Source organism: Kickxella alabastrina (assembly GCF_025024165.1).
Source record: "Kickxella alabastrina strain RSA 675 chromosome Unknown BX661scaffold_10, whole genome shotgun sequence".
Lineage (NCBI taxonomy): Eukaryota > Fungi > Kickxellomycota > Kickxellomycetes > Kickxellales > Kickxellaceae > Kickxella > Kickxella alabastrina.
Window position 1 is genome coordinate 583,210 of NW_026251481.1, and position 12,687 is coordinate 595,896.

Sequence of the window (12,687 nt, forward strand, 5' to 3'; positions counted from 1 at the left end):
CGGTGGGCGTACGCGTCAGCTTGGGCGAGGCGCCCTTGCCAAACGGCGGCGGCGTGACCGGCCCTTGCATCGCAAAAAAGCTGTCGTTGGCCGACTTGACCATGCTCTGCGCGCGGTGCTCCTCGGCCTCCATGTCGTCATCGCATCTTGACTGCGCGTGGATGGCGTGGAACGACTTGCGCGACAACGGGCTAGCCACCAGGGGCGAGTTAATGGCCTTGGCGCGCGACTGCGCCATCCGATGAGACACGACATCGTTGCCACCGTCGGGGGACTCGCTTTCCTCAGCATCGAGGCGGTTTTTGATAGAGAGCGGCGTGATCTCTGACATTGCGCGGTTGCGTCTCGCTGACAGTGGCTTTAGCGGCACTGGCGGTATATTCTGCGCATGGGATAAAGGAAAGGTACTCATGTGCGCGGACATGTCATTGGTGGCACCAAACGACGACGATGTGCGGCCTCGGTAGTTGTCCATGAATTCAGACCTGGCCGGCATGCTCGGCGACTTTGGGAGTTTGACTGGTGCGTGGGCGTGGGTGGTGATTGGAATTGGGCTCGAGGGACTACTACTGGTCGGCAGGCTGTCCTGTGACGGGTTGTTTGAGCGGGAGAACAGCCGGTTGACTTTGCCGCTGATGGCCGCGCTCGAGAGCTTTCGCAGCCGACGCACAAGGCTCATGCCAGATGCCTTTTGCGACGGCGGCTTGGAATCGGCTGATATCGACCCTGCAGCTGATACGTTTGAATACATGGATACGTTCTCTGAGGCGAGGAGATTAGGGGCTCGCAATCCCAATCCGCCATTGCCAGACTCTGCTGATGACGCTGCCACTGCTGCATGCCGGGTCGTTGGGGTGCCCTGTAGATCAACTGATGACACTGATGGCGCATGCTCAGAGCTGCTCTCGCCTGCAGCCTTTGAGTTGCCTATTCCTCTCCTGCCAATAACAGGCTTTATTTTTGGCGTATCTGCAATGATGGCCTCGGTGTTTCAGCGTTCGGGGTGATATCGGTGCTGATGCCGAGGTTTTCGCTGACAGACGCCGATGATGATGACGACGCGTTTGGCGCCGGGCCAGCCTGCTTGTCCATATGCGTTATGTCTGCGTTGTGTTGATGAGGTTAGGATCAGGTTGCCCTATATTTGTTGTCAAAATAAAAAGTGTACGCAGTTAATACACTTGAATACGTGAGTGGTTTGGGGGTAAAATATGGAGGAAGCTAGAGAGGGTGTGTAACTCGGCCGACAATGTGATTTTTTAATCAGTCGTGTGCGAAGCAAGTCGCCCAAAAATACAGATGCAAGGATGTGAGATGTGGCAGTAAGTACAAATAGAGCAATTCTTTTTATAATGGCACCAGGCCATGGAAAAAAGGAGCAGAAAGACGCAAAGCTCGATATTCTAAGGAAGGAAAACAAAAATGAACAAAATGAGAAATCCCGTTTGTTCTTTGTTCCAAGCGTGGCATTGCACAAAAGGATCAATTTAGAAAACATGTATGTACATTGTACATGTTGGGCCAGCAGACATCCAAAGCTTGCATCGCATCTGTTATCCGCCTGCTTCTCTCCTCAGCCTCACAATATGCCTTGTCTGCAAAAAAAGACAAATCGGCCGTATCGATTTACAAAATGAACGAGAAAATATCGAGTGGGTTTTATGTTTTGACTGACTTACGTGTGCAATGAACAGGCTGTCTGGCGTGGCTCAAGTGTTTGTTAGGGTCGGAGCGCAACTATAACCTCTCCCACTTTTTTGTTCCACGGTGAATTTGGGTGACTGGGCGCGGCCGGTGCCTTTGGGTGTGCTTCAATGACAGAAGAATAGAAAGGTGTGAAGAGAAACGACCCGCCGTTTTGCAGCGTGGTTGCCAAAGAAAACAAGGACAGAAGGATATAAAAATGAGAGAAAAAATAAAGAGAAAAAGCAAGTGTTTACAGACTCGAGTTGGAATAAAGTGGCGAAATAAGAGCTTGCAGACCAAAAGCGTACAGCATTAAAAAAGAATATAAAAGGATCCCTGTGTGAATAATAACAAGGTGCGGTAGACGAGCGTGCGTGTGCGTGCGTGCGTATAAATGGCAATTCTGGTGCTGCTGTTTCTGTTTCTGCTGGTAAGGGAAGCTCGAATGACCGGAGCGTTGCTGGGTTGAAGAAAAATAATAAAAATAAAAATAAAGGAAGAGGCTAATGAGCGAAACAACATGCGAATGTGAATTTGGCCAAACAAAGGAGCAGAAAAATAGCTGTATTTGGGGAGTGGAATAAACAGAGACCTGGCACCCAACAAACCCCAAGCGACACCACAGCTGGACCTGCAAACAGGCTGGCCCGTCAAATTAGGAAATAAGGAAATAAAAACGGCCGGCATAAATCAGAGACCATTTTTACTGGCTGGCTGTCCATCCGCATCCGCCTTTATTGAATTTTATTTTTTGCTCTGTCACGGCGTGCTTCTATTGTTGTTGCTTTGGGCCAACAACAAATAAACAGACATCTCCAAGCCTCTCGCACACACACCTCTTTATTCGTACGCTTTTGCCTCCAAATCTTTATTTATTACGCTCGGCATAACAAACAAGCACAATGTTATTGCGTTGGGCGGCGAGCAGCTCAAGGATGTCAATGATTAGCAGTCCCCGCATGGCATGAAAGCGCTGCTTTGCAAAACTGACATCCCTCTCTTGGTAAAGTGGACAACGCACCTACCAGTTTTGTGTGGGCGGAGTTGAACGGGAGGATAACGCGCAAACAGTTGTCCGCTGCCCCGTTTTTGCTCATGGAAAAATCCCAAAAAGAGAAATGCAAACCCCGAAAGACCTCTAAACTCTGCAAATTCCTGTTTTTTTTGTATTGCCGCTTGCAAAAAAACAAAAACAAAAACAACTTTACACTAAAAAAAGAACGAGGCTACAAGTATCCTGCAAATCGACATCCTTCCCCCAGTTTGGCTAGCAACCTAAAAAGTGTTTAGAAACTAGCGGCAACAGACCACTATAATTGACGATATTATCCAGTTTGCTGCTTCTTTTGAAGAGAAGAAGCAGGGGCAAATGTACTATTGCCCACACGCTTGGGCTTGGGCTTTGGCTTGAGCAAAGTCTCGGGTGTCGTTGTGGGCTCGGCTTCAGCCGACTCTGACGATGCATTTTTGCGCAAGAAACGGGGAGGCCGCTCGCCTGTAAGCAGGGGATTGAGGATGACGCGAAAGTTCAGCACCACAGCCGTGTCACGATTATTCCACTTCTGCCTGCCTGATGGCACTTTTTTGCCATTCTTGATCTTGGTTCCACCGGCCCTGAAGGTTTGCAGGCAGTCTTCCATTGTGCACTGAAGCAAGCCGTGGCATAACATTTAGCGGGTTTTGCTACCACCATAATTATATTCACGCCTGTTGCGGCTACCTGCTGCTGCTGCTGCGCGGTCAACTCATCGCGCATCCTCTGTCTGATTCTGCGCTGAATTTTTGCCTTGCAACCAGCCGCTCAGTCTGACAATGCGCTTGAGATTATCAGCAGACTGGATATTGATGCACTTGCTCCCGATTTTGCTCAGCCAGCTCATCCCGCAGCTGCTGCTTAATTTTGCGGGAAAATTTCGCTTTGTCCAGCTCTTTTCCCTCTACCCACCGGGTGATATTGGCGGACCGTGGGCGAATGGGCATCCACTGGTTGCGGCTCTGCTGTACACTGTCAATAATAGGTGCGGCATCGGCGGTGGTTGTGGTTGCAACAGAAACGGCGATGGCTGCTGCAACGGGATCAGCAGCGCCGTTGATTGCGGCTGCGACATAATTGGGTGAATATAATTACATCGTCAATCGTCACGCTTAACCAATAGCCAAAGCACCAGTCAGACGCAAACGTTAAATACTTCCCCGCATCTTCAAAAATCTAGACTTTCGCTATACCTGGTTGGGAATCCTAAAATACATTTTCATTAGTGTATACAAACCAACCATCTAATAAAATCGGTTTGCTCGTTACACGGCCATGACGAGAATCAAGTTTTTTATTTAACAATTGTGTTACTTTCGTTCATATTCGCCTCAATATTCGACAAATGAAAAGCTACAATATTCTCAACAGTCGGTAGTTTGTCTTCCCGGTTCTGATAATGCCAATAGTGCCCTGGCCAATATAATCTCCAGCACTCACCCTCGGTACCCACTTGCTGTCGTCCACCGGCTGGTTATTCCAGTACAGCCCCCCGCCGCGCGCCAACCGTGTAGCTTCTGACTTTGACTTGCATGAACCGACCAAAACAGCGATCTCACCCAACGACTTGCCGGTTACTTCATTCTTGGACACCGAGACCATCCGTTGGTCGTGTGCAAATGCTTCTGCAAAGTCACCTTGCGAATACTTTTGAATGGAGTCCAGTTGGTTGCCGAATAAAACCTCTGTGGCACAGAGTGCCTTATTCACTCCCGATTCACCGTGGATGAGCTCAGTAACTTCGGTGGCCAGTAACCGCTGGGCAGCAAAGCCTTCTGGAGAGAGCTGGTGTTCAGCCATCACCCGGCTGATTTCTGAAATGGGAAGCAGCGTGAACAGCTTTAGGAACTTCTCGACGTCAGTGTCGGCCGTTTTGACAAAGAACTGATAAATGTCGAATGCTGACGTTTTGGACTCGTCCAGCCAGATTGCGTTGCCAGCAGATTTGCCAAACTTCTCTCCTGACGCGGTCGTTAAAAGAGGTATCGTCAGGCCGTAGGCATCGTCGGCCGAATCGCGCCCACGCGGAGTTATGACGCCCGTGTCGTTCTTGTCCTGGCCAAAGGGCATGCGGTGTATCAAATCTGTACCGGCCGTGATATTGCCCCATTGGTCGCTTCCGCCCAGTTGGATCCGGCAGCCGTGGTGATGATACAAGTACCAAAAGTCATACGCCTGAAGCAATTGATACGAAAACTCGGTAAAACTGATCCCCTGCTCAGATTGTAGTCGAGACTTTACACTGTCCCTGGCTATCATTGTGCCCACTCTGGCGTATCTGCCGATTTGACCCAGGAATGACAGTATGTTCATGTCCTTGTACCAATCTGCATTGTGAAGCACATGCACCTCTTTCAGATTCGCAGAGTCAAGGCCAACGAGGCGCTTCGACGCATAGGTTGTCCCCCGTACGAAGAACCGCTCGAGCTGTGCCTCAATTCCAGCAATGTTTTTCGCCAGCGTATCCTGTCCCAGAGCCACACGCTCTGTATTACGCCCGCTGGGATCCCCAATCATGCCAGTAGCATTCCCAACCAGCGGAATTGCCTGGTGACCGGCAAGATGGAAGTGAAGCAGCCCCATCAGTGTGACCATGTTTCCCAGGTGCAGACTGGACGCCGTCGGGTCAACACCGCAGTAGACTGCCACTGACGATTCGCTTACCCGCTTTGCTATGTCCTCGCTTGTCACAGCACTGACGAAGTGCCTCTCTCGTAGGGTATCGATCACGTTGGTATGAAGGCTGCGGCACACAAAAGGGATGTTCGACCCCAAGCGAGCTCGCTGAGTAACAAATCTGCGCAACATGCTCATTAAAGGTAAAATTGGAAATAATAGGAATTCAGGACAGCGCACGAATTGAAAATAAGCAATCGATGCATTGGGAAACAAGAATACTCGTAACAAAAAACACGAACCACACTCTGGACGAGCTTTGGCGATAACGAGGACCAGGCGCAAGTGGTCCTCGCTTATTCGGAAATATTAAAAAGCAATGGATAAAATCAAACAAGATCAATTAAAAAGGGGTGGAGCGCGCAAATTAAGTCTTTGCGATCACCACACACACAAATTCCATTCCATTATCGGATCGCAACCAGTTGGAAAAGAGAAAAAAATAGACAATAGAAAAAATTGTAATTTCGACCCTCCCGATTCAAACCGCCTTTTTCTCTCTTTGTTAGCTCTATATTTTCCTCTCTGTATTTACACTTCTTTCCAATTCAATCGGAATTATCTTTGGTTTAAATCCCTGGCATAACATCGATACGACAAAATAGAATGTTTGGTCTGCTTTCCACACGCCGCTTTACATTTGCGAGTTTGACGCACAGCACGATTGGCCGTGCCTTTGAGAGCACAGTGGCAGCAGCCTCAGAGCCAGCAGCCAGCACAGGTACACGATCGATCAAAATGAATGTCAAGGCCATTTGATGAGAAGAAAAGCTTGTGCACACATTTGTTTGCAATTCAAAACCAATTTCACACACATATTTATAATGATTTTGCCCCACCCTTGTAGCGGCGCCCCAGATGGTCAAGTACCCGTATTTTGTCCGCCGCACGCGCTTCCAGTCGCTGCCCGTGTACAGCAAAGTGAAGAACGGGGGGACCCGCAAGCTGACGATGATCCGGCGCATTGACGGTGACATCGAGGCTCTGCGCACCGACATCAACCAGATGCTCGGCAACATTTCAGTCAGCGTCAAGAAGGTTTCACAGCAGATCGTCATCGCGGGCGACTGCTCGCGAGACGTCCGGGAATGGCTCACCAAAAAGGGATTTTAGATAGAAGGTTATCTATACACTTTTTTGCGCAGCGTCGTCGACAAATAATAAATAAAGTCCAAATCTAGAAAATAATAATGATTTATCACAAAGCACAACGCCATTTCTCGTCCCCACCTCAACTGCATTGTTGCCAAGTGTGCACAGCCAATTAATTTAATGTGCATGTGTTATGTGCGCGTGTGTGAAAATAGTTTTTGGACTTCATTCACCTCAAACCGAATCGACTTTTATAAAACAAGCGGAAGCGTGTAGCTAAAAACTTAGAACTTGAGGGTGTGGGGGGCCTGGCTCTTGGACAGGGAGAAGGTGGAAGCAAGGTAGGAAGCAAGGTAGGGGACCTTGGCGACGATGGCGGCGACCTCCTTGTCAGCCTCCTTCTGGTCAGCGATTCTGTGGGCGGGGTGCTCCTTCTTCTGGGCGTTCTTGCCGAAGAACTCCTCCTCAGTACCCTTCAGCTTGGTCTCCTTCTCGCTCTTGAAGTAAGCGTCGTTGAACTTCTCGTCGACCTTGACACCCGAGATATCGACCTTGGTGGAGGTGGCGATAACGTAGGCGGGGTTGACGCGACGGAGGGGGACACCGTTGATCTTGAAGGGACCGGTGATCAGGAGCAGACCCGACGAGAGCTGCTTCAGGAGCACAACGCGCTTACCGCGGAAGCGACCGGCCAAGAGGATGAGGACGGTACCCGGGGTGAGCGACTTGCGGATAGTGGGAGTGCGGTTGGTCTTGCGGGTAGCCTTGGGGACAGCAGCGACGTTAGCGGGAACGAAGATGTTCTTCTTGTAGGTCAGGGCATCGACAAGGTCGTTCTGAGCGAAGGGCGACTTCTTCGACTTCTTGGCGGGAGCCGGGGCCGAAGCAGCAGCCTTGGGCTGAGCAGCGGTCTTGGCAATCTTGTACAAGCCACGCTTGGAAAACACCTTAGAGCGCGACAGGCGGCTGATACCGGGAGCCAGCTGGTTCTTGCGATCGGTCTTGACCATCTTTACTTGCTTATATCTAAAGAAGGAAAAATGTGTGCATAGAAGAGACATGCGTTGTGTTGAGGCAAGGAGATTAGTACAAAGTGTGCTTGGTCATGGTGTTGTATATACATGGCTAAAAAAGTGCAATTCAACGCTTGGCAGCGCAGCACAAAGACAGAGCAGCAAATCTCTGAACAATCCAGAAATTGCAGACAGAAACAACGGATAACGGCGTTCGTGGAAATCGGCGCAAAACTTCGGGTTGCCGCTGTGCTGAAACGTAAAGCAAAACGGCGGCGTCGGCATCTGTGTCTCCGGCGTATGCGTTGCGCACAAACAACGCAAAATAACCACCCGCAAACATCGCTCTAGAAGCATGTGCTAGCCAAGCTACTGCTGCTGCCACCGCCACCACTCGCTAATGGAAGACAAAGTGAATTCACAGCGCTGCAAGCTGCTTCGGTTGTCAAAACCTAGCCACTGCTCTGAGCAATAATCCCATTGCAGAAAACAACTGAGACACTCGTGCGCACAAACAAGCACGGCACAGCATACTGTTTACAAAATCCCTGGCGCCAAGCTGACAACAAGTAGGCCTCAATTTGTAGTTGTGCTGCTCACAAATCACTGCCCATGTCCCCCGCTTACCAAGCTAGACACAGAATAAAATAACCGTGCCTAGGTGGCGTCAGAAAAATAGTCTGCTCCTGGTGATAGCCTCACACGTAAATATTGTGTGCAGCTAAGAAATTCGAAATTCGAAATTCACTCCAAATTCAAATTTCCCGCGTAAGTCCACACACAACCGTTTGCCAATATTTCTGCCCCCAATCCTCAGCAAATTACTGCACATCCATCGACGTTTGTCCAACATCCTGCCGCATCCAATGCTGTCGCATCCATCACACCGCTGCCTCTGTCTGTCTAATACGCCTCTGCTGGTCTGTCGAATCTATAGTTGCTCCGCAACCTTTTCAGCTACTATAAATGATACTCACGGATTGAATCCTTGTACAAATGTTGATGCGAGGAAAAAAGAGTGAGCCTAATGTGACATGGCTGTAAAGTGCCATTTTGCTTAAAGTACTGTCTACACGCTTGTGCTCGCTAAGAGTGCAATAAATCATTCGGCTCACTATGACAAAGTCGGCTCGCAATTGTGTGTGCAGTGTGATCAGAGTTGCCAAAGTGAGCCGATTTGCGGTTTTATATTTTTGTATGTGACTGCAGTCGCGAATTTTCGATTTTTGAAACTCGACTGGCGCCAAGCTGCCCCTTCGCTGTTTGGCCAGGATGTTTGTTTCGAAGCAAGCCCGTCGTCTGCTTTTGTCTTTTGCCGAGTGTTTTCTATATGACTGCACGCAATGAGTGCACACTAACGTATTTGGTTGATTTTTATTAGTTCTATTAATGTTCACTGCTGCCACACGCTGCAAATGCGACCCTAACGTGTGTTATAAAATAAACAGCGGATGTTGCCTAGCATTAGAACCACATATTTTGTATTGGCTGCCACAAAAAATATAGCTGAGCAGAGTCAAGGTTCACTATCTAGCAAGATATTGCAAATCGAGGGCCTTGAATGACACATGTGTGTAATTTATCCGGAGCCGTCAAGCAAACCATTCCATTGTTGGTCCCAGGCAATTGGGCGTGCCTGGCGTTTGTCGCTGGCGATTCCCAGAAATGGTTGGCACTGATTAATTGCTCTTAATCTGTTATAATCAACTGATTGGCATTAAATGGACATCCTTTCTAAGCTTTTTTTCGTCTTTTTGCCCCAGCCAGATATTAGCGCATAAAGTACGTGAAAGAAAAAATTGCAAAAATCCTCCCGCGCCCAAAAAGCAAATTGCTGAGAGACGAATTCAAAAGCGATTTGGCAGTAGTGGAAGAACCTGAAAAGAGTGACTTTGAAAGCATTCTAATCCTTTTCGCCTCTTGTTTTTTCTTTCATTTTGGCATCACTTTCTTTCACTTTCACTTTTGATTCTGCCTGCAATCTTTATTGCTCATCTACTTTTCAAATCTCGGTATTACGTGCGGTCGAGGACGTGCCAGATTTACTCAGCACTTTTCAACTCTATCAAGAAAGTTCAAAAATAAAAAAGAAGCATCCCAGATTAATAATGGCCGAGTACGATTTGACGCTGCGCATGATTTCATCGCTGGACCGCCAGTTGGTGTTTCCTCTGCTCGAGTTTGTCTCAATGAAGCAGGTGTACAAGGGCGAGGACATGTTGAAGGCCAAGTTTGAGCTGCTGTCTAATACTAACATGGTCGACTTTACCGGCGAGCTGTACAAGGATATTCATGATACTGATGAACTGCCCGCCGAGTTTGCAGAGAGGCGCGCGGAGGTTATCAAGAAGCTTGACGAGAGCGAGCAGAAGACCGTGCATATCCGCGAGGTCATCGAGAACCCCGAGGTCGCTGGCGCGCTGCGCCAGGATAAGTTGCAGAACATGAAGCTTCTGCGCGATAACTATCAGTGCACGCCCGAGATGGTTCTCGAGCTGTACAACTTTGGCCAGCTGCAGTACAGCTGCGGTAACTATGGCGCGTCTGCCGATATGCTTTTCCATTTCAGCATCCTGTCGACAGACGCCGAGCTCACCCTGTCAGCCATGTGGGGCAAGCTTGCTTCGGAGATTCTGCTTGGTAACTGGGAGGTTGCCTACGAGGACATGGGCAAGCTGCGGGACACCATTGACAAGGCTCATTTCAAGACTCCGACTGAGCAGCTCCAGCAGCGCTCGTGGCTGCTGCACTGGTCCCTGTTTGTCTTCTTCAACCATCCCAAGGGCCGTGACGGTATTGTCGACACATTCCTGCTCCCCCAGTACATCAGCACCATTCAGAACGCGTGCCCCTGGATTCTGCGTTATCTGACTGCCGCCGTCGTCACCAACCGCAGAAGGCGCAACATGATGCAGGACCTGGTCAAGATTATCGAGCAGGTTTCGTACACCTACCGCGACCCTGTCACCGAGTTTGTCGAGGCCCTCTACGTTGACTTTGACTTTGACAGAGCTGCCTCCAAGCTCGAGCAGTGCGAGAGCGTCCTGGAGCGGGACTTCTTCCTCACCGGCGCTGTTGACGACTTTGTTGAGAACGCTCGCTTCTTTTTTGCCGAAGTGTACTGCCGCATCCACAAGCGCATTGATATGGCTGGCCTGGCCAAGAGGCTCAACATGAAGCAGGAGGAGGGTGAGAAGTGGATCGTCAAGCTCATCCGTGACACTCGCATGGACGCAAAGATCGACTTCAAGGACAACACGGTCATCATGAACCCGTCCTACAACCCGATCTACCAGCAGGTCATCGAGCGCACCAAGGCGCTGGTCTTCCGGTCGCAGGTTCTTAACGGCGCCATTGACAAGCGCGGCAGCTCGGCTGCCAAGAAGGATGACCAGAAGGACGACCAGAAGCAGGATCAGAAGCCGCGCAACAACAACAGCAACAACAACACTAAGCAACAGCAAAAGACTGGAAGGCGGCAGCCCGAGACTGCTGCCGTTGGCGGTGCCCAGTAAGCGCTCGTTTTACTAGCAGCCGCACTGTCAGTATCAGCAAAGCCTCGCTCCAATTTCTTCTCCTGTTTTTGTTGCCACAGGATTAAAAAACATTCTCGTAAAGAGTGACGGACGGTGCCTTGAACTGCCCTCAGCATTAGCAGGTGTGCCCAATTGCCCATTTATCTTCCCTTTAGCTTTTTTTAGTTTATTACTTCTGTTGCTAGTCACAGATCTCTTCATTTCTTACAAAACACGACATTGTTCGCCATGTCTATATTTTCCAGTGAACGTTATTTTTCTTACTGGTGTTACGGACAAAGCGAGCATGTGTTCAATTGTAATTGTTTTCTAAATATTGGTCTCCTAAAATCTACAACTGAGACTATATTCGCCTTGCGCACCAGCTGCTGTGGCTAGTGTTTTTACTCGCCACGCGCATAGTCACCAGCAGCCAGCCGCTGTGCCAGCCTGTCCTTCACCATGACGCAGACCATCCGGAGATCGTCCACACCCTTGTTCATGGCATCAATGGCATTCGTGCGCTCTGTGGTCTGAATGCGCACGTTGGTCTTGGCCTCCGACGGGTGAGGAATGGAGTAGCCGCAAAAGTCAACCTCGGGGTTCTGCATGATAGTCCACCGCAGGGCGTTGCCCAGTGTGTGGTCCTCCTCCTTGATCGAGAATGTGACTGATGTCAAGTCCGAGCTGGCTCCCGGGAGAATCTCGAATTTGTTCTCAGGCACATCAAGCAGCGCAATGTACGTGTTCAGCGATGTTTCTTGCGTGGTGTCCATGGTAGAGGGAATGCGTGTGAATGTGACTGGAATGCGAGCGTAATTTATACTATTCGTGAAAAAAGAAACTTGAATTGAAAATGAAGTAAAAGCCAAAACCGAAGCGAAGGCCAAACTTGTCGAAGAAAAATACTTTGAATAAAACTGCCAAATAAAATTTGGCGCAACAATTTTTAGTTGATCAAATCGCGTTTGATCACAGAAGCGGGCCACAAATTGGCAATACCTGTTTTATTTTTGCATTTTCTTTGCTTATTTTCGCTTCAAACCAGCCAGCCTGTTCGTTATTTTCCCCTTAAATTTTACATATTAGGTGTTTTGTTTAATGTGTTTAAAATTTTATTTACAAGTGAACAAAAACATAACTATTGGTGCAAAGTATTCTATAGGAGTGGCGTCGCTTGACGCCAGATCTTGATACACAAAACTAACCTACCTATTGTCAGCAAGAACATAAATAACAAGAGTTCGGAGGGCGTATTAGTAGATTGGCATATTTATACATTTGCTGTGACAAAACAAAATCGTTGCGTTGAAAATATATGAATGGTCAGTCAAGAGAGTATCAACATTGCAAGACCCTTGAGAGGAACTGCATCGGAGTTAGCATAAAAATTGTTAGTCATCAGCCCACGAGTAAGCCATATATTGTTCAATAATTAAAAAAAAACTAATAAAACAATACTTTACCTTGTCATCTCCCATGCAAAGCATTTCCATCTTGTTCTCAACGCTGGTTGAGGATGCAAGCAATATCGGTCTATTAAAGCAATATAAAAAGTAAAGAACAATAAATAATTAGTTCTTGCTCTCAAATGCTGAAATTGTGCTATGCCACATATAATTATTTGTGCAATTGAGGTGTCAGGGGTTATGTTTGGCAAAACTGCTTATAG

General features: G+C 48.5%; 6 protein-coding genes across 6 annotated transcripts; 3 read left to right on the forward strand and 3 right to left on the reverse strand.

Annotated features, from left to right (window-relative positions):
* Positions 1-494: 494 nt before the first annotated feature.
* Positions 495-1,007, forward strand: BX661DRAFT_170916 (uncharacterized protein; the record flags this gene model as incomplete). Its single annotated transcript, XM_051533659.1, has 1 exon — positions 495-1,007. One exon carries the CDS (start codon positions 495-497, stop codon positions 1,005-1,007), a length of 513 nt encoding a protein of 170 aa, XP_051392022.1.
* A 3,017-nt stretch (positions 1,008-4,024) lies between these two features.
* Positions 4,025-5,650, reverse strand: BX661DRAFT_182201 (uncharacterized protein). Its single transcript, XM_051535919.1, has one exon. The coding sequence runs from the start codon at positions 5,531-5,533 to the stop codon at positions 4,073-4,075; it is 1,461 nt and encodes a 486-aa protein (XP_051392023.1). The 5' UTR covers positions 5,534-5,650; the 3' UTR covers positions 4,025-4,072.
* Positions 5,651-5,812: 162 nt separating this feature from the next.
* Positions 5,813-6,563, forward strand: BX661DRAFT_182202 (ribosomal protein L49/IMG2). Its single transcript, XM_051535920.1, has one exon. The coding sequence runs from the start codon at positions 6,254-6,256 to the stop codon at positions 6,506-6,508; it is 255 nt and encodes an 84-aa protein (XP_051392024.1). The 5' UTR covers positions 5,813-6,253; the 3' UTR covers positions 6,509-6,563.
* Positions 6,564-6,771: 208 nt separating this feature from the next.
* Positions 6,772-7,497, reverse strand: BX661DRAFT_142974 (60S ribosomal protein L6; the record flags this gene model as incomplete). The annotated part of the gene is made up of 1 exon (XM_051532979.1): positions 6,772-7,497. The coding sequence occupies one exon, from the start codon at positions 7,495-7,497 to the stop codon at positions 6,772-6,774; it is 726 nt and encodes a 241-aa protein (XP_051392025.1).
* Positions 7,498-9,342: 1,845 nt separating this feature from the next.
* Positions 9,343-11,266, forward strand: BX661DRAFT_182207 (eIF3 subunit 6 N terminal domain-containing protein). Its single transcript, XM_051535921.1, has one exon. It carries the CDS (start codon positions 9,609-9,611, stop codon positions 11,013-11,015), a length of 1,407 nt encoding a protein of 468 aa, XP_051392026.1. The 5' UTR covers positions 9,343-9,608; the 3' UTR covers positions 11,016-11,266.
* BX661DRAFT_182208 (putative DNA-directed RNA polymerase subunit) lies at positions 11,267-11,883 on the reverse strand. Its single transcript, XM_051535922.1, has one exon. It carries the CDS (start codon positions 11,789-11,791, stop codon positions 11,420-11,422), a length of 372 nt encoding a protein of 123 aa, XP_051392027.1. The 5' UTR covers positions 11,792-11,883; the 3' UTR covers positions 11,267-11,419.
* Between the last annotated feature and the right edge of the window lie 804 nt (positions 11,884-12,687).